The sequence below is a fragment of the Periplaneta americana genome, chromosome 15, assembly GCF_040183065.1.
Source record: "Periplaneta americana isolate PAMFEO1 chromosome 15, P.americana_PAMFEO1_priV1, whole genome shotgun sequence".
NCBI lineage: Eukaryota > Metazoa > Arthropoda > Insecta > Blattodea > Blattidae > Periplaneta > Periplaneta americana.
Genome location: NC_091131.1, coordinates 85,537,264 through 85,556,710, shown reverse-complemented (window position 1 = coordinate 85,556,710; position 19,447 = coordinate 85,537,264). Strand labels below are relative to the sequence as shown.

At 33.9% G+C, this 19,447-nt stretch overlaps 1 protein-coding gene across 1 annotated transcript in view; it reads left to right on the top strand.

Moving 5' to 3' along the window:
- Positions 1 to 15,179, top strand: part of Der-2 (Derlin 2) — a 29,892-nt gene extending 14,713 nt beyond the window's left edge. The window contains exons 4-6 of the mRNA XM_069847779.1: positions 21 to 143; positions 3,751 to 3,914; positions 14,571 to 15,179. Of these exons, the coding sequence (XP_069703880.1) occupies positions 21 to 143; positions 3,751 to 3,914; positions 14,571 to 14,676 (393 nt within the window). The 3' untranslated portion in view covers positions 14,677 to 15,179. The remainder of the gene's footprint in view (positions 1 to 20; positions 144 to 3,750; positions 3,915 to 14,570) is intronic.
- Positions 15,180 to 19,447: the final 4,268 nt, after the last annotated feature.

The following is a 19,447-nucleotide window of genomic DNA, read 5'->3' as shown; positions in this document are numbered from 1 at the left end:
TCCTTGACCAGTACCCGTAGATTTTTGCATTCTTTGTAAATCTGTTATTTCTTGGTCAAGCTTTCACCATCATGTTGGTTTATGTGTGGTCTCGTAGAAATCCTTTTGTACGAATGAACTTCTTTGGATTGATCAACTTCCAGGTATGTAATAGGCCTATTACTAGTTTCTTAACTACAATATTCGAGTGACAGTATGTGTGCTTTGTCCCTTAAAGAATTTTGTGTGTGTGTGTGTGTGCGCGCGCGTGCGCGCTTCAGGTTCCACATATTGTGGATAAATGACAGGACTCTGACTCATTTTCAAGTTGCAGTCCTGCCATCTATCTAAAGAATTTAATTTAATTTTAACTGCATTTGTATGAATGAATGAACTATACTATGTAGAAATAAAGAACAATTAAATGTAATAATTGCCTTCTTTTATGATCTGAGGAGTAATATCACATGGGAAATAATTTTCATTACCCAAGAAAAGCTAGAACTAATAAAATTAGACATTTTTAAGATCCGAAAAATATGTAGAAAATGTGTCATTACTTGCCTTATCTTCTTTGGTGTGGGTGAAATGTTGTAATCAGTAGCCTATAGCCCAGTGATCTCAGCATTAGTATAGAGCTCAATAGTATAGCCCGGATGTTTGGCAAAATGCCTTTTTTACTGGGTAGAAGTAAACATTATTTGCATAGATATAAATGTGATTTGGAGTAAATCAAAGTGATAGGGCCAATTTTTATTTTGCCTATTTTGTTTTTTTAAGGTGTTTCTTACTAATAAATGCCTTTTTTCTAATTTTAAAGCAATATGCCTTTTTTTTTTGCAATTTTCTAATTAATTGTAATGTAATGTGTATGAAATTTAGATATTTGAAACAATGACTAACTTTACTAACAATAGTAAATAAAAGTAATTTATTTCGGTGCTTAATCTGCTAATAATCATGCTTTAATAGTATTTATGCTCGACCATGCCGAAATGTAGTAATTATACACCTGATAGCAGCCCTTTAATGGACCTCATTAAAGTACATCTATTCATTAAAGTTCAGGTGTTCCACCAATCATAAAACACCATTGTAGCAATATGAAAGCGCAAGTATCGATTATTCTCAGATATGCAATCGAAAGACAACTAGCAAAACATCACAGAGGCTGGAAATCCAATACTGTCGCAGAAGGTTATGTTCTGTTACTATAATAATTATCGTTAATTGTAAATAATATTCAAATAAATTCAATTTGTCATCTCGTTTTTCAATGTCTAAATCAATTTCAAGGTTATATCAAGATTAATGTTTATTTTACTCTCTAGATTATATCAAGGTCAATGACATTTGTTTCCCGGAAAAAATCAATACTTTCGCTTGCGCTCGTTTCATAAACATACTCGTGTCTTAATTACTACCGTTATAGGCTCGTTGCATAATGTACTATAGTGTAATATGAATAATGATCGACAATCCACAGTTACAAATATATTGTCATATCTTCACGGTACCAACAATCAGCTTTATAATTTTAAATATTAAGAATCGTTCTCATAGAAGTTGTCACGTAGCATTTCCAATTGTTTGCTTTCATATTTTTAAATCTTACTCATACAGTTTTGTGCTACATGTGTTTATTATTGTAGGAGAAAGAAATTTGAGTGAGGAACAGTCAGTTATTGTCGGGTGACAGAAGGTATAAGATGGGTTAGCTAGAATGCCTAAATTAAGTAAACCATGCAAAGTAAACTTCATGCTTATGTCAGTGAATTTGGTGCCCATGTGTTTTCAATCATGGAACAGTTTTGTTATGTAAGATTTGTGAAAAAACAGTTAATCACGAAAAAAAGTATTTTATAAGTCAACATGTGTTCCCTACGAAGTAAATATGTGAGTTATGTTGATATAATTTAAATTTATTGCTAAAATATATTATGGTTTTTTTTTTTTTTTCAAAAATTATTGTGCCTTTTTTTTACGTTTTTATTGCCTTTTTTTGCCTGCCTATTATAACTGCTATAATAACTGTAAATATTTGACATTAAATAAGTATGTATAGTAGTTTTGCATGCTTATTGTATGCCCGATAAGCAACATATTCTTTATTTTTGCAACATCCGGACTCTATTAATCAGTATAATTGATTCTCAGCTATGTATGATTCCATGTAATGGTTGGCCATGGTACACCCTTAGTCAATATGGATTGTTTCGTCACCAAACAGATCTGTGCCAAAGAAAACAATGTGTATTGATGTATTTGTATCTGGATTGTATTCCAAAGGATAGAGGATGAGACAAGTCCATGTTCACTATATACTTAGCAGTTTCTCAGTGATTTGTACATCACTCAAGGCTTATGTTCTAAGTACTGAAGACAGAACATCACTTTGAGAGTAGCCCTTAACTGACAGTTCACTACGAAGATGTCTCCCGTTTTTATTTATACTGCTCTGATATTGAGTAGGCTATATGTTGTATCTGCTTCATCAACCCCATATCTATGCTTTTGATTTCAGCATGGCATTGGTAGGAACTTGAAATGTTGGCTATGTTATTCAAGCATTGGTTGTTCCAAAATTACATAAATATCTTTTAAAGTTGATGGCACAGTGAAGAAGGAAAAGTATGTACTTAGTTTTATGTAGATTTACACGGTATTACCTTATATTGTATTATATCAAAGGCAACATCCTAATTATATTTTATCTAAACTCTTCTCATGAGTAAAGTGTCGCAAAACAGTTATCTATTTTGAAAACCCCACCATTCTCAACGGTTGGCCATTATTATATTCAGTTTTTTTTTTTTTTTTTTCATTGTTTAATGTAAGTTAAAGCATTTTAGTTACAGTAAAATTTTGCTGAAATGAACATCAACCTTTACTACTCATTAATTGTTTCGGTGACATTTTAACATAGATAAGGATGGTTAACTTCCACATCGAAAGACAATCACAGAATGAATTCATAAATTTAGAACAATAGCATCTGCATCAAACTGAAGTCCACCTGGTCATACATATACCGTTTGTGCTGCAGAAAATATTGCAAGAGTAATTAATAACTGTTTCACAACATAGCTCACGACATTCTGTCATATGTCATTCAACATTTAGGACTGAATTTTATGCGATATATTGCAGCAAGTTTTTAATTTTCTACCCATGTAAGATGCAACTGTTGATGCGAAATTTAGATGCTCGTTGTAATTTTTGTATTCATCTTTTTGAGATGATGAAACAATATTCAGATTTTCTGGGCAATCTTATGATGACTGACGAGGCTTACTTTCAAATGAGTAAGTAAACAAACAAAATTTATGTACTAAGCTTCTGAAAATTCTCATGTTCACCTACGACCACATCATAACGAAAAGGAGCTATGTGATGCAGAGTCTCGCCTTATGGCATTTATGTCCTTACTTTTTTGCAAACAATTGTAAGGCTGTCACAGTTACAGCAGATCAATTTTTGACTGTGTTAAGAGTTCGTGACACCAGAACTGCTTAGAAAGACTCAGCTGGATCATTCATAACAAAGTAATGGAGAACATGTGCATTGATTAAAAGATGTAGTATTGCCAGCAATGCAGTGGTGGTCATCTGATATATATAATTTTCAAACTGTGACTGTTCTCATAAATGCTTTTAATGCTCTTTTAAAATAGGTAACTGTTTCTGTCAGGTGCTGCACCTAGAAGATTTTCACTCATATTTGTCTTAGTGAAAACTAGTGCACTTCACATAACTGTTGTTGCACTTCCAGGCACCATACTTACCATGGGTACTCCTTGGATTCTCTGTGCTATTAGGCAATACCATATGGGTGGACCTTATGGGTATGGCTGTTGGGCACATGTATTATTTTGTGGAAGATGTGTTTCCAAATCAACGTGGAGGATTCCGGTTGCTCAACACGCCCCAAATACTGTAAGTTTTATTAATTTCTGGTGTCTCATTTTAGTCTGAATTATTGCTGGATAATGCTTCTTGTAATAATCCTGACTTCGCATGCAATTCAATATTAGAAATTACTAATAAACTTGTACCTCTTTAATCTGGCAACTACAGATACAGACTATGCTGGATTTGTGGAATGTACTGGATCATGTGTGGTTACATTAGTCGATCTACCCTATAACATAGGTGAATAAGGTTTATTAGCTACGTTTTTACCCACTGAGCATGCATTATTTTTTACCACTGATGATTTTTGTATACAAGTTTTCTGTTGTCACAATGTAGTGTACCATACTGCTTTTTCACTCCATCCTTAAAAATCTTCTTTTCTTAATGATTCACTGTTGTGCATGAAATATTTTGGCTGAGTTAACTGTATGCTCATGAATCTCAACATACTTTTCTGTACGTTTTTTTCTCAGATGCAGTTTCTATAAATAAACACGTTTTACGTGCAAAATGATTAGTTTTAAAAACAATTATTATCTTACATGAACTGTTTAGATATCATTTAGTCCTATACATTTTTTAAGTTATATTTTTATATCAATGTACATATACTCTAAACACAGCATCGTATAAAAATGACTTCAATTTATTTTTGCGTTTTGTATAGATAATTCAAACCATACAAAGTTTGTTTTGAATATTTCTCAGTCTGAGCCACATTTTAGCAGAATATAATTAAACTAAACTAGCAGTTAAATCACAACAGTGTATTTTTGTTCAAAAGCTTCTAGTATATTACCGCTGTTATTGAAGTAAAAATATTGAAGCTTAGTCTATATTCAGAGTCAAATAACATGTAAACAGGGGCGGCCCGTCCTTATGTGCTACAGTGCAATGATAATTTTTGCTCAAGTAGTGTATTTGTAATACCACAGTATTTGATCTGTCATTTGGCAATTTCCCGTCATTATGTTCATGACGCGTTATAGAGTGTTTAGTCTTCGCTCTTTGGTGCCTCAGTGGGTTCGTTGTGCTACTCAAAACTCTACATGAGAATGTAGACAATTAATGCGCATGTGCGAAGCTGAAATCACTGCTCTGATTGGCTATTTTTACGCGGGAAAGTGCTGTAGTCAGCTTCAGCACGACACAGCTTGGAGATTGTAAAAGTAAAGCGTAACGAAAGAATGCTTGTTTGTGGAAGAACTCGGAACTATTTACAATGTATTTGGTAATTCAAGTGTCCAACTACTGCTGCCATCTACCTGTTGAAGTTGCTGTCAACAGCTAGTCTATACTACACTGAACAAAAGTGTGTTACAGACACAACTTGGAGTTCTATACGGAAGACCCGACTTCCAAAATATAGATGGAGCTGTTCAATTTTTACAATACATAGTCTCCAACAATTTACAGGATCCATTCTGTGAAGTAACGAAGTTGTTAAATATTTTGGTTACAACACCAATGACCACTGCTGAGCCAGAAAGATGTTTTTCTTGTTTGAAATGCATAAAAACGTTTTTAAGGAACACAATGTCCCAGGATCATCTCACTGCTCTTGCAATACTATCAATTGAAAAGAGTATGATGACCAAGATGGAGGGATTTAACACCAGGGTAAATGATAAGTTCTGCAGTACAAAGGAACGTCGTATGGACTTCATATTTCTTCATTAGGCGAGTCTCAAATTAAGATAAATACATATAAGTGTATAGAGTAGGCCGATACAGAGATTGTAGCACACTCATTATTTTGACCACCAGCCGCTACTGCATGTAAATATTTGACATTAAATAAATATGTATAATAGTTTTGCATACTTATTGTATGCCCAATAAGTAATATATTCTTTATTTTTGCAACAAATTGATTTCGAGATTTTCAGCATCTCTAATACCGAAAATGTGATTTTGGAAGATACTGTGTGTCTGTGTACAGCGTTTTCTCCTAAATTATTGGTGGAATGTATTCATATTCAGCACCTATGAATAATTTTATCCGGGAATTATGAATATGAAATACAATAATATAATAGCTATTTGAAATAAAAAATTACATAATATTGATTAGCCCAAATCAAAACACGCGCTTTACTACGTGATTTTTTTTTCTCTTACTTAGAATAAACTCACAAATGAAACAAAGTATGTATCAAATGAAAAGCGATTTCAAAAGAATATATATATTTTTTTTTTCTTTTTTTTTTTTTACGAAGGGGCCGAAAGGCTTGCACAGCAGCCCAAGGCTTATTGTTGTTATGCTTACCATTCCTTTCATAGTATGATTGGTTGTATCTGTATGACCGAATTCCTATAAGTAATTAATTATTACGTTTGTATTCGAGATAGATTGTCCATAAACTATTATTACTTGAATGCTTTTCCTTATAGTTGTTACTAAAAAGAAACATAATTAGAATCTCACTAATACCTTTTCGCATATGTCAGTTTTAGCAACTGATTTTCATAAATGGCAAAATAATATTTGAAGCAAATACAATATATGTAAAGCTATGTCAAAGGGATTTGTGCAAAATTAATTATATACTGGTACATCTATTTGCAGCATACAATTTATAATTGAAGTCAGATTTTTTTTTTTTTTTTTTTTTTTTTTTTACAAAAAAATCTCTGTGTAATGTAGAAAAGGAAAGATTTCTTTTATTTAGATGCCCAGTATATACCTTTATATCTTCTACATCAAAAGCAATACAAACGGAAATGTCATTGGTGACATGAATTGAATTGATGGAAAGTGATTGATTTTTCCTTACGTGCTCAATTTGCATTAGAGGTGTATCATTGAAGTCTACAATATTAATCATTGAATGTGCTACAAAAAAAAATAACTTCAGGCTTAGGCCAACAGAATATTTATCAGTCTTGTCTTACTTGATATTATACATATATTTAACAAGAACAAAGAAGTGTATGCACTTTCTGTTTCCCTTTCCTTCCTCCAATTTCCCTGTCTCTCATTGGCACCCACGTACACATATACATGGACACAAAGAGCAATTATTTAACAGGAAATATGAGAACATGTCAAGATAATGTACATAATGTATTGCACTTCATGTTGTTGCTTTGCTGAATAATGCATTTTGCTTGTCCTTATTAATGCCTCATGTTATTAAAATATACGAAGTGTAACAATTTAATTCCTGGAATGCATCTGTAAAAGTAATATTTGCTTATCTGTGTATTAGTAATCTTTATCATCATTGAAGTACTGTCCTTCTGCAGCTGTACACTTAGATGGTGCTGCCATTGCTGAAAACATTTCAGAAACTCTTTTTCTGGAATAAGTACATTTTGGTCTCTTATCGCATGACACTGGAAGTGAATCTTCATTTGAAGGCAATTTTTAGTTTTTGTAAGATACACAAATTGTAGGGGGTTAATTCAGGAGAATAGAATGGATGATCCAACTTGTAACTGATTTCTTTGCCAAAAAATTGTGAGTACTGAATACATTGTGTGCTGAGGTATTATTGTCATAATGGAAGATCCACTGTGAGGCCATAGTCCAAGTCTTTTTCTCAAGCTGAATCCCTTAGATTTTTCAACACCCTAAACAGCACTGTTTGTTAAATATTTGTCCCTACTCTGTGAATTTGTAATGAAATATTCCCTTCTGGTGAAAAGAATACATAAGTGTAGTCTTAAACTATGAACATGATATGCATGCTTTACTGACCGAGATGAATTCGGTGTTTTCCACTCTGTGCTTTGGCGTTTTGTTCCTAGGTTATAGTGGAAACATTATGCTTCGTTACCAGTAATAATCATAATAACCTTGTTAAAAATCTGTACATTTATCAGAAGATCGGTTGCAGCTTCAAGCTGCTGCTGTTTCTCGTCATCTGTCAAGATTCAAGGCACCATCTTTGTCCGCACTCCCAATGCCTGTGTTAAATCTGTCTCACTGTTTTCCTGTGCATAATATGTAATTCTTCAGTCATTAATCGCACACTTAATCGTCTGTGTAACCACACTAAAATTCGTACTTTGTCCACATTCTTGTCTCTCATTTGCGTTTTTGACTGCCCGTTTTTAGTGTCATCAATCACACTTTCTCACTTGCCCTTGAATTTATCATGCCACTAAAAAACCTCTAATTTTTCGTAGCATTCTGACTATTTATCCTTGATTTTAATTAGTTTTTTAATGATGCCATATCAACAAGATTATCTAGCATCGATCGGGGTGGTGATAATGAGATGAATCCAAGGGATTGATCATGAAATTATCTGCTATATATCTTATAGTTGAAGAAAACCTTACCTATTTATGGCTTTTAAGGAACCCGGAGGTTCATTGCCACCCTCACATAAGCCCGCCATCGGTTCCTATCCTGAGCAAGATTAATCCAGTTTCTACAATCATATCCGGACTTCCGTATCTTACAGACATAGAGACAAAATTCAAAATTCTGCTCTTAAAGCTCTAAATCAACTACATGAATGGAATACATCAAATTTGATGACACTCAATTTAAGCAAAAGTAACTACCAAATATTTTCACTTGGTAAAAAAGAAAGAGAATTCAATATCCAATACAATGGCCAACACCTTCCTAGGACTTATGAATCCAAATATCTTGGAGTTATTTTCGATAGTAAGTTAACATGGAGCAACCATTTGAAATACATTTCTGAAAAAGCTCGTAAAAGATTCTCCCTTCTAAAAAGACTAGCAGGAAAGAAATGGGGTTGCTCTAGGAATTCTTTGAACACTACATACAAAATGTTTATACAGCCAGTGCTGACATACTGCAGAGATATTTTAATTACATCATCTTTCATAAACGACATAGAATATGTTCAAAACCAAGCTCTCACACTCATTACTGGTGGAATAAAAACAACGCCAATAGATTCTATGAGATTCCTCACTAATATTAACAGCATCAAAATGACAATAAAAGAAAAAGCACTGATTCAATATGAAAAACTTATCAGATTACCAGGAAACAATTGGCATTCATACAGTCCTCTCTGTAGATTGAAAACTCAAAAAAGTTTCATATCCATTGTTCAAGAATTAAAACAGAAAATCAATATCCCGAATTTAAAAGAAAACTTACAAATTAAACCAAACCCTTTAACTCTATTAAATATAGAATATAATCTAAATTTAACAGAAGAAATACTGAAATCAGAAGTAAACACTGAAATACTGAAACAATTGTCTTTAGAGACAATTAATATTAGGTACCCTCCACAAAACTGGCTTCATTTATACACCGACGGATCCTTGATCTCCAGAGAACAAGGTGCCGGTGCAGGTGTTAGGTGCTGTCTCTTCTCACTTTATAGATCTCTTGGATATGGAACAACAAGTTTTGATGGTGAAATCATTGCAATAAGTGAATGTCTCAGGAATCTTCTATGCCACATCAATAAATTTAGGAATGCAGTTATATTGTCAGACTCCAAAGCAGCTATTCTATCAATCGTCTCTAAACACACACCTTCATCTCAAACAGCTGAAATAACTAAAATGCTCTCTCAATTAATGTCACTCAATAAAAGAATTGTATTCCGATGGATACCATCCCATTGTGGAATCCTGGGAAATGAGAATGCGGATGCTTTAGCAAAGAAGGGCAGCACTGCTACTTACAGACCTGTTACTAAATTTACGTATTACTCTGTGAAGAGATTTATTAAATCTACATACTTTGACTTCAACAAACAAAATTTGATAACTCAATCCCAAGGGAAAAAATGGAACGCTCTGCATCAAAATCCACAGTTAATTCCCGATTTACCACGAAAATCGTCTGTAGCTGCATTTAGATTGGCAACAGGCCATGATTGTTTGGTCAAACACCTGCATAGAATTGGAATATATCAGTCCCCTAACTGCCCATTGTGCAACTCAAACCAAGAAATGGATTCGGAACACCTCAAAATCTGTCCTTCAGTGGCTGGCCATGATAATATCTTTGAAAAATATTGGAGTGCAAGAGATCAAATGACTTTATTGTCAAACGCCTGGCATTAGAAAACAACAACAATCATATCCCACCTTCTTCAAATCCATTTTAATATTATCCTCCCATCTACGTCTCAGCCTCCCCAAAGGTCTTTTTCCCTCCAGTCTCCCAACTAACATACTATATGCCAGGTTAAATAAATCATTATTATTATTATTATTATTATTATTATTATTATTATTATTATATGCATTTCTGGATTCGCCCATACATGCTACATGTCCTCCCCATCTCACACGTCTGGATTTAACGTTCCTAATTATGTCAGGTGAAGAATACAATGCGTCCAGTTCTGTGTTGTGTAACTTTCTCCATTCTCCTGTAACTTCAATCCTCTTAACCCCAAATATTGTCCTAAGAACCTTATTCTCGAATACCCTGAACGTCTGTTCCTCTCTTAAAGTGAGAGTCCAAGTTTCACAACCATACAGAACAACTGGTAATATAAGTGTTTTATAAATTCTAAGTTTCAGCTTTTTTGAGAGCAGACTGGGTGACAAAAGCTTCCCAATCGAATAATAACAGGCATTTCTCATATTTATTCTGTGTTTAATTTCCTCTCAAGTGTCATTTATATTCGCTACTGTTGCTCCAAGATATTTTAACTTTTCCACCTCTTCAAAGGATAAATTTCCAATTTTTATATTTCCATTTCGTACAATATTCTAGTCACGAGACATCATCATATACATTGTCTTTTCAGGATTTATTTTCAAACCCATCTCCTTACTTGCTTCAAGTAAAATTCCCGTGTTTTCCCTAATAGTTTGTGGATAACCTTAACAAAAAAATTAAAGAGTTTAAATGGGATTCGTACCTATTCTTCAGCACAACCTCGAATCAAGAGTCCTACTTGCTGTCTTGAAGCTGAGCTGATGACTATGCCAACTCTAACATTCCCCTAGCATTTTTGTCAATCTTTCACATAAAACTTCATGTTTATGTCCTGGTCTGAATTCCTTTTTCGTCAACACCAGAATATAGATATATCATACTACACATACTACTCAGTAATGCATAGATCTGATGATCGGTGATTTATACACACAAGAGCAGAGTTATATGTTTCTGTCCAACATGCAACGTTACAGTCATTCCAAAAATTAAAATTGTCACACTTTGTATATGGTAGATAAACAATAATAATAGTTACGGAATTTGGGATTTTCGTCTTAGTTACTTTAATGTAAGGTGCATGAATGTACATTCATTTTTAAATAGATGTCTCTAAGTGAATATTATAAAATCTGTAAATTTAAGGACATCTCATTGATATACGTTTTTAAAAATCATTATAGTTTATATTTGGTTTGGCTTTTCGATCCTTGCACTTGGCTTACTTTGGCCCATTGTGCGCCCTATATGCAAAGATTATCCAAGTCCAACAGGTGGCTTGGGTAGCATTCGTGAATCTGATGCTGACAAGTGTGCAATCCTGCTTTAGCCCTGATAGAGCCTGGTTCCATCCGCAGACAAGTAATCGATACACTCCAGGACTCGAAGCCTCAAGACTGTTCTGTATCAGCATTGGAAACCCATACAACTCCCGAGACTTCACCCCAGCCTATTTTTATTGTAGATGATAGAAGAAATGAGGGAAGATGGAGTGTGTTGGTGGAATGATAGAGGAAAACGGGAATGCCCCAAGAAAAAAATCCTCTGCAGTGTCTGACTTGTACACCAAAAAATTCCATCACGACTTGGAGATTGAACCTGGGCTACCTGGATGGAAGAGCAACGCACTAAAATTGAGTCATAGACACGGCATATAGTTTATATTGCTCAAATGTTTCTCATTTTCTCCTTTATGACAGAATGATCCTGTAACATGTTAGAGTGCTGGCTTTGTATTCAGATGACAAGTCTTTTTCGATTTAATTTCCTGTCTTTTATTTAGTAAAACATTAAGGCTGGTTCACAATAAACCTGGAACGAGAAGCAGAGGACGTGAATATGAAAATTTTTGATTCACAATAAACCAAGAACGTAGACGACTATGCATATTGATATGTATGTCAATAATGATATGCAAAGTCGATATTACGCATTCTGATGTTATTTGTGTATAATTGACCAATGGCGTTCTCTTATGAGTACAAGGCAGCCAACATAAACACAGGTTAACCAACTTCGAAATTTCAACTGAAACATTTCATTAGGTATGGTACTATAAATATGCCCATGCATCTTGATTATCACAACCTATTTTAAGTCTACCATAACATAAAATAATTAGAGAAGGAACATTTGTAATAGAACAAAAATGAACACAACAGTAGTTATTGAATTGAAGCATGAATATGTAGTGTGTAATACAACCAATACAGTAATAAAATATGATTCGCTTCCGATTGGTGTTCAAAGATGCAGCTATTGAAAGCCACGTTTTCTCCTTCATTTTCTCATCTTTATACGAGGCGTGCCGCTTATCGTAAATGTGAGGATTTCAATATTAGAATCTCATCAAATAAAACTTGCTACAAAATATACGACGACAAAGTAGCTTTTAGATGGCAATAGTATGAATCTAATGGGCTATGATCGGAAACGTGAACACCAAAGTTGAAACTTGGCCAACTCTCCGTTCCTGATCTCGGGCTCCGGCAAGCTTTTCGTTAATTGTGAATGCTTACATTTAAAACTATACATTTTAACAATTTTACCATTTTCGTTTTCGTTCCGATTCTCGTTTCCGGTTTATTGTGAACCAGCCTTTATGTGTCATCTTTTAACTCATCCCACTCTTTATCGTTTCTCTCCCCTCATCTAATAATTTGAAGGCTCCTCTTCTGGAATATGAAATTTCATTTTCAGAGAAACTTTGAAACAAATGGTATAATGTATGTTTATTATTTCTATCAAGAAAATGAAAATACATCTATCACTGTGTATGCATTTGCGAAGGTTCACAGCTTTAATATTCTATGAAAGCTGAAGTCATGTGTTCCCTTCTAACCCATAAAAGTTTTCATTTTCAAGTTGATGTGTTTTTCTGTCTTAGATGGAAGTTTGGTGTTGTGTTGATCTCAGGTCACTGGAGTCTTATTAAAGTAATAGTGGTATTTTATTTAACGATTCTGTCAACTGTAGAGATTATTCAATGTTGAAATTGAACATGAACGAGAAATGTATGACTTGAGGCTTTCCCGGCGTTTGATGTAGAATAACTCTTCTTGGGTTCTCAACCAAGTGAGCTGGAGATTTGCTTCCAAGCTTTCGATGGCTAGCTGTGCCTTCATTCCCAGAAGAAGATGGCAGAGCTAGCCGTCGAAACCTTGGAAGCAAATCTCCAACTCACCTGGCTGAGAACCCGAGAAGAGTTATTCTATGAACGAGAAATGTCCGGCAAACTTTACTTGAAATCTTCTACAGAGTCTTTTTATGTGCATACATAAATCAACTACACTATGTACAGCTTTACTTCTCTCCCAGGGGAAGCCATGCTAAGGATTTTATCCCTCTTCAAAGTCCATCAGCCTCAGCTAGGTTTGAACCCCGAATCTCAGATGCAGTAGCTAGCATGGTGATGATGGTTAGATCACCTAGCATGAACCATGAGCCTTCCAAGGTTTTTTTTTTACTATTATTATTATTATTATTATTATTAAGAAAATCCCTTATTAGATATAAGTGATTTTTATATGGATGCAAACGTACAGAACTTAAAGATCTGTACTTGATGCTGGTATACAGCTTCTGATTACTCTACCCATTTTGTCATTTGGACCAGTTTACATACAGTAAAACCACGTTTTAGCATTTCCATCTTTCAGAAACTTACGTTTTTGAAGAATGATTTAAAAAATCGTAGAGGGAGCTATCATAAAAACAGTGTAATTGATTTCCATTTTTAAGGAACTTCTCTTTAAGGAAAAATTCACTTTGAAGGAATAGTTTTGAATGGATTTGTGAATACACAACCTGTTTTTAGTGAAAATTCGAACCTGTTTAAAAGTTTATAATCAATTTTTGTACAAGCTATGGTCACGCTAGTGTGGCACTAGCAACAGTACTTTGCGATTAGTGGTATACATTGGTATCTTGATTAAAAGTAAGCTTGTAGGAATGTGATTTTGTGAAAATAATCACTATGTGACTTTGCAAAAGTTTATTGTTAACGTGTATTTGCCAAGAGCTGGGTATTAAGTCTTATTGGTGTCAGTTATGAGGTTCAAACCTGTCTACAGACAAGTGACCAAACAGCAACAAGTATTTGTATTATAATATGACACTTATCATATCATCATGTCTGGTTGATGGCTACCACTTACAGACAACACAGGACATACATAAGACAAGGAACACAATCCAATTCCTGTAGGAACAGTTATCTGTTGGATTTGTAACTGAAAAGATTACCACTTGAGTCACAGTGAAGGAAATTGAGAAAAATTGATGAGCCAAATTCAAGTTTGTATATACATATATCTCCAGAAGACGAAGGTTTATTTGATCTTTTTAATATATAAACTCTACATGCTGTAACGAAAGATCAACTGTTCTGCACTTGAAATTACAAGGCAAAGGAAAGCAAAGCTAGGTAAAGAAGCATAAAACAGAAGTAACAGTTTATGGCACTGTTAATTTTCAATTTGTGTCTGAATATATTGCCTCATTTGTTGTTTATACCTCATGATATGTACACATGTGCTGGTCTGTTATTGTTTCAGGAAGGCCCTGTTTGATGCTCATCCCCAGGATCCCGATTATACACCACTTCCTGAGGATCGACCAGGTGGTTTCAACTGGGGAGAACGCCCTCCAAATCAACAGTGACACACAAATATAATATATTTGCTGTTATAGCTACAAAAACTTGCCGAACAATGGAGATATGTACAAAATGATATTCCACCCACTTTTATTTCAATATTTGATATCTTATGTTTCGTAACCTGGTACTCAGTTTATCACCAAAATTCATATATATTTTATTTCCATCCTGTGTACTGTGTTATGAAAGAAATAGACTTTCTGTGTGCTGTACAGTAATTTCATTTTCATATTGATTATATAAGGCTACAGAAGAATATAGATGTATTTAAGTCACAATGAAAAATAATATTAAATGATGTGTTTAAAATTTAATGGGCTTGATTCTCAAGTAGATTTTCAGCACCATCAATGTCAAGTGTGCATTTTTAAGACAAAGTTTTCATGATAATGAGGTTTGTGTATACAGTGAATTTAAGGTTTTACATCTGTCGTGAGTGATGGCAGCTGCAAAAGGCCTATTCATGTAACACATTTTGTCTAACTTCAATAAACATTTTACTGTTTGTGATTTTTACTTCCAGATACCTTGTATAGTACCCTGTACACTGTATTATATTAATACAGTAGATGGAAATTATAGGAAAATTTAAAATGTAATTTGTATGTTCATTAAAATTAATTTTCGTTATGGTTAACTTTAAGGTCCAGTAGTTTCAAGATGCTCAAAGAGACACCATTTTCAAAGCCATTAACTTGGTAATTTAGCTTGATTTTTGTTCTTCATTACCTACATTTAGTTTAAAAGTATTTATAGGTTTAAACTGGTCGTAGAATATCCCAAAAAATAATATCCATTGACTTCTATGCTTAATGACTTGAGGTCAGACATCACTTACTATAAACTAACTATTAATGATACAGTAGTAATATGGTATGCATCAGTTGTAAACAAAACTCTCGAAGTTTCGGTCTTATTGACGAAAGTCTGTTTCATACTTGCACTGCCAGTGTGTAAAAATAGCACTTTCACAGCTCAGTAACAACGATGCAAAGACTGTTTTATCAGGTCCACACTGGATGGAAGAAAGCAACTCCAATTCTATGAGAAGAAGGGCAGATTGTTATTCATGGAGAGAAAAATGAAAAAAATAAATAAACAGTAGTAGGTGGATGAGTGGGATTCTTTAGCAGCCATCTCCCAGTGAAGAGTTCTGGGTTGATGCAGCCTGTAACATATTTGTACCTTTTATTTTGCATTCCTGCCATCTCTTGGAACTTAAAAATAATACTCCTGTTTTATCTGTCAATAATAAGTCATATTAGTTTGCATCAAGCGAAGACCTGTAAATATGTTTGTTAGAAAAAAAAAAAGATAATCAAAAAGAACCCCTCTGTGGCTTGGTTAAAAGTGCTTCTAGGTCAGAAACATAGGCACCATTATGCAACTTTTGTAAACCTTTAAATTTATTTCGGAAAAATTTTTTTTCGATATTGGACATGCTACTGCTTCTGGTCTAACCTGTCACACTCGATCTCCCATGTCACCAGACTTTATGAGACTTCTTATTTTGTGGACCTGTGACGGATGCCGTCTGTATGCTACTGCCTATAGGCAACAATTAGAACAACAGATCGTTGCTGCAATTGTATCCATAAATAGGAATATGCAGGCGACAGTGTGGCAAGAATTTGACTATTGGATTGGTATAGGTAATTTATATCAAGTAACAAGAAGTTCTCACATTGAGTGATTGTAAGATGCCAATTAAAATTTGAAGAGTTTCGCTAAGAATTGACGCATATCATATTATTGTATCATTAATAATTACTTTACAATAAGCACATGAAAGTGTTTCATTTTGAATCACTATGTATACAGTATTACATAATTCTGTTTTCAAATTCTCCTGCTTTATGTTTGTGTGGAGGAGTTAGGAATAGTGCAAGTATTACACACATTGTAATTTAACTTAACTCAATTTTTTGTAGAGCTATGATTTGGTTCTTAGATCTTTTTCAGGGGCAGTGTACAATATTTGCCCCTCTCAACTTCCTATGCTTTCGTCCCCCCCCTCCCCCAAGATTTGGCCTAATCATATAATTATTATTATTAATAATATGTTGATATGTTTTATTATTCAATCAGTAATACAGATATAAATAAATTTAAAGCCTTTGAAATTTATAATAGTCTAAAGTTTTTTTCCCCTAGTGTCCTCCCCAAAAATATATAGCTAACAGTGCCAATGATTGTGTCCTGGTTGAACACACTGAATTTCTGTGATCGAAACATTAACTGTTAATTCTTTAAATGGCAGGGAGGAGAAATCGTATACACATATGTGTGGACATCAATAATTATTATTATTGTCACATAAAAAATGGTTCTATAATTGAAGCGTCGGCTAGAACAAGGTTGTAAGTTACAAAAATTTTCATTCGGCGTGTTTCCGTGTAATAATGTTGTATGTCATGTTACCTTGCTATACCCTTTGGCTTGCAACTGTCCATCAATGCAGTACGTGAAATTTGTCCACTCAAAAGTTTGCTACCCTATAAGAACAACGTTGTACATGTACACATTTTTGCAGCTCCTTTAAATTTTACTAAATGTAACTTATAACGTTGTTCCAGCTGACGCTTCAATTATGTTGCTGTTCATGGGCACCATACACCAATTTTCTCATCTCATCCTAGAGAGAGACACTTCATGAAGGATAGGTTTTTCAGAACACAATAAAGATTATTTTTGTAAGTTCATATATCACACAGTATGAGGAATTAATAAGAATACCCTATAGTGACTGGGACAAACGAAAATCAAGAGGTGTGTAGTAACATCTCATCAAAAGAGATTACCAATGCAAAATGCCAGCAGAATTACTGTTGCTGACTTAGTGCAAACAAGAAGAACACACATTGTGTCCTGCACTAGGCTAAGAGGAAACAGTCAAAAAGTAATCTCATGGCTTGATAAGAATGCCCAGTATCTTAGGATTGACTCCAAGTTTTTATGCTTTCCAGTTTTGTTTTTAGTATTCAACGGGGTTGGTGTTCAGCTTTGAAAACTTATTTTGAGTATACAAAATCGTTGATATCATTGAATTCAATATATTATTGATTTCATAATGGTGAATTAATATAGAATAAAAGTAAAATTTCAATATAGTGTATATATAGACACCATTGGAATGACAGAGATTAACTACAGTGAGCCCAACAGCATCACAATCCCTCAGAATTAGTGGTAATTACCCAACTAAGGCGAGTTATGACTGAAATTTGAGAATTTGGACCAAAAAAAAAATTTATCTTTTATATTAAAAAATTCAGTTCTCTCTCTCTTAGAAAATGTCATTACTTTACCTGTTTCTCCCTTAAGTCCCTGGCAGACATTTTTAAAATACATGCGTATTTAGAGATCTGGTATATACCTCCCCCTAGCTGTTTTATCAGTTCCCCCCTCCCCCAGCACATTTTGCTCCTTGCGATGCAATTCTTATTTGAATCAGCTGGAATTTTCAGAGAATATTGTAATAAGTATAAAGTTTAAAATCTGTCTGGGATTTCATGTCAAATTAATTTTAGGTTAAATGTTAATGTTAGATTACAATAGTAATGCATTTTTAAACAATAAAAGTAAAAGTTACAATTTCTAGTAGTAAAATATATATAAAATATTAAATTTCCATAGCAAGTTTTGTTTTGTGAAATGTATTCTGCAAAATTTCAGTTAGGTTGTATTGTATTGTATTTATTAACATTCCATGGTATTCATAGATTGTTTCATAGCTAGGATATGGAACAAGTCAAAAAACTTAATACTACTATAAAGTCTTAATTTATAGTCGCAGCCTAGTTGAAATATATACAGAAGAGGTTTACAATATAGTCTACTAGCCACCAGCGTGGCTCAGTCGGTTAAAGCGCTTGCCTGCTGGTCTGAAGGTGCACTTGGGCGCAGGTTTGATCCCTGCTTGGGCTGATTACCTGGTCAGGTTTTTTTTTCCCGAGGTTTTCCCCAACTGTAAGGTGAATGCCAGGTAATCTATGGCGAGTCCTCGGCCTCATCTCGCCAAATACCAGCTTGCAATCACCAATCTCATTGATGCTAAATAACCTCGTAGTTGTTACAGCATCGTTAAATAACCAATTAAAATATATATAGTCTACTAGTACAACACAAAGTTTTAGTATCAGTTTCATGAAGCGTTGTTGAATGTCATGAATTCACCTACAGAATAGAAGGCATGAGAAATTATGTACTTTAATTTGGTCAGATTAAAACTCTCATATAAGGGTCTTTCTAGAATAACTCTTCTCAGGTTCTCAAACCTGAGAAGAGTTATTCTACATCAAATGCCGGGAAAGCCATACAAGGGTCTTTCTATCCTTTCATTCATAATTTTCTGCTTGTGGGCAGGTCTTTCACTGCAAACCCAGTATTCTCCAATCTTCTACACTCAGCAAATAATTCAAAGTTAATAAATGCTAATAAACTTGAAACTAATAAACCCAAATTTGGTATAGTACATACTTATAAAGCATAAATACGTGATAAAAATTTCATAATAAGTTCAAAATTCTAGAAGTTTTAAAATTCATTCATAACTCCCTTTAAAATATTAAGAGTGCATAGTGCTATATGACTGTAATGCTGTTCTTATTTGAATTTGAATTTTAAATTTATTATTCTCGATCATTCATGACCATTCAAGTAAAGTGTTACAAATACATTTTTCTGCAAAATTAAGTTTTTGGATATTCCACCATGTCCTGGAACCAGTCATCTGAATTAGTCTGGCATAATCAGCCCAACAGAGTAGGCAAC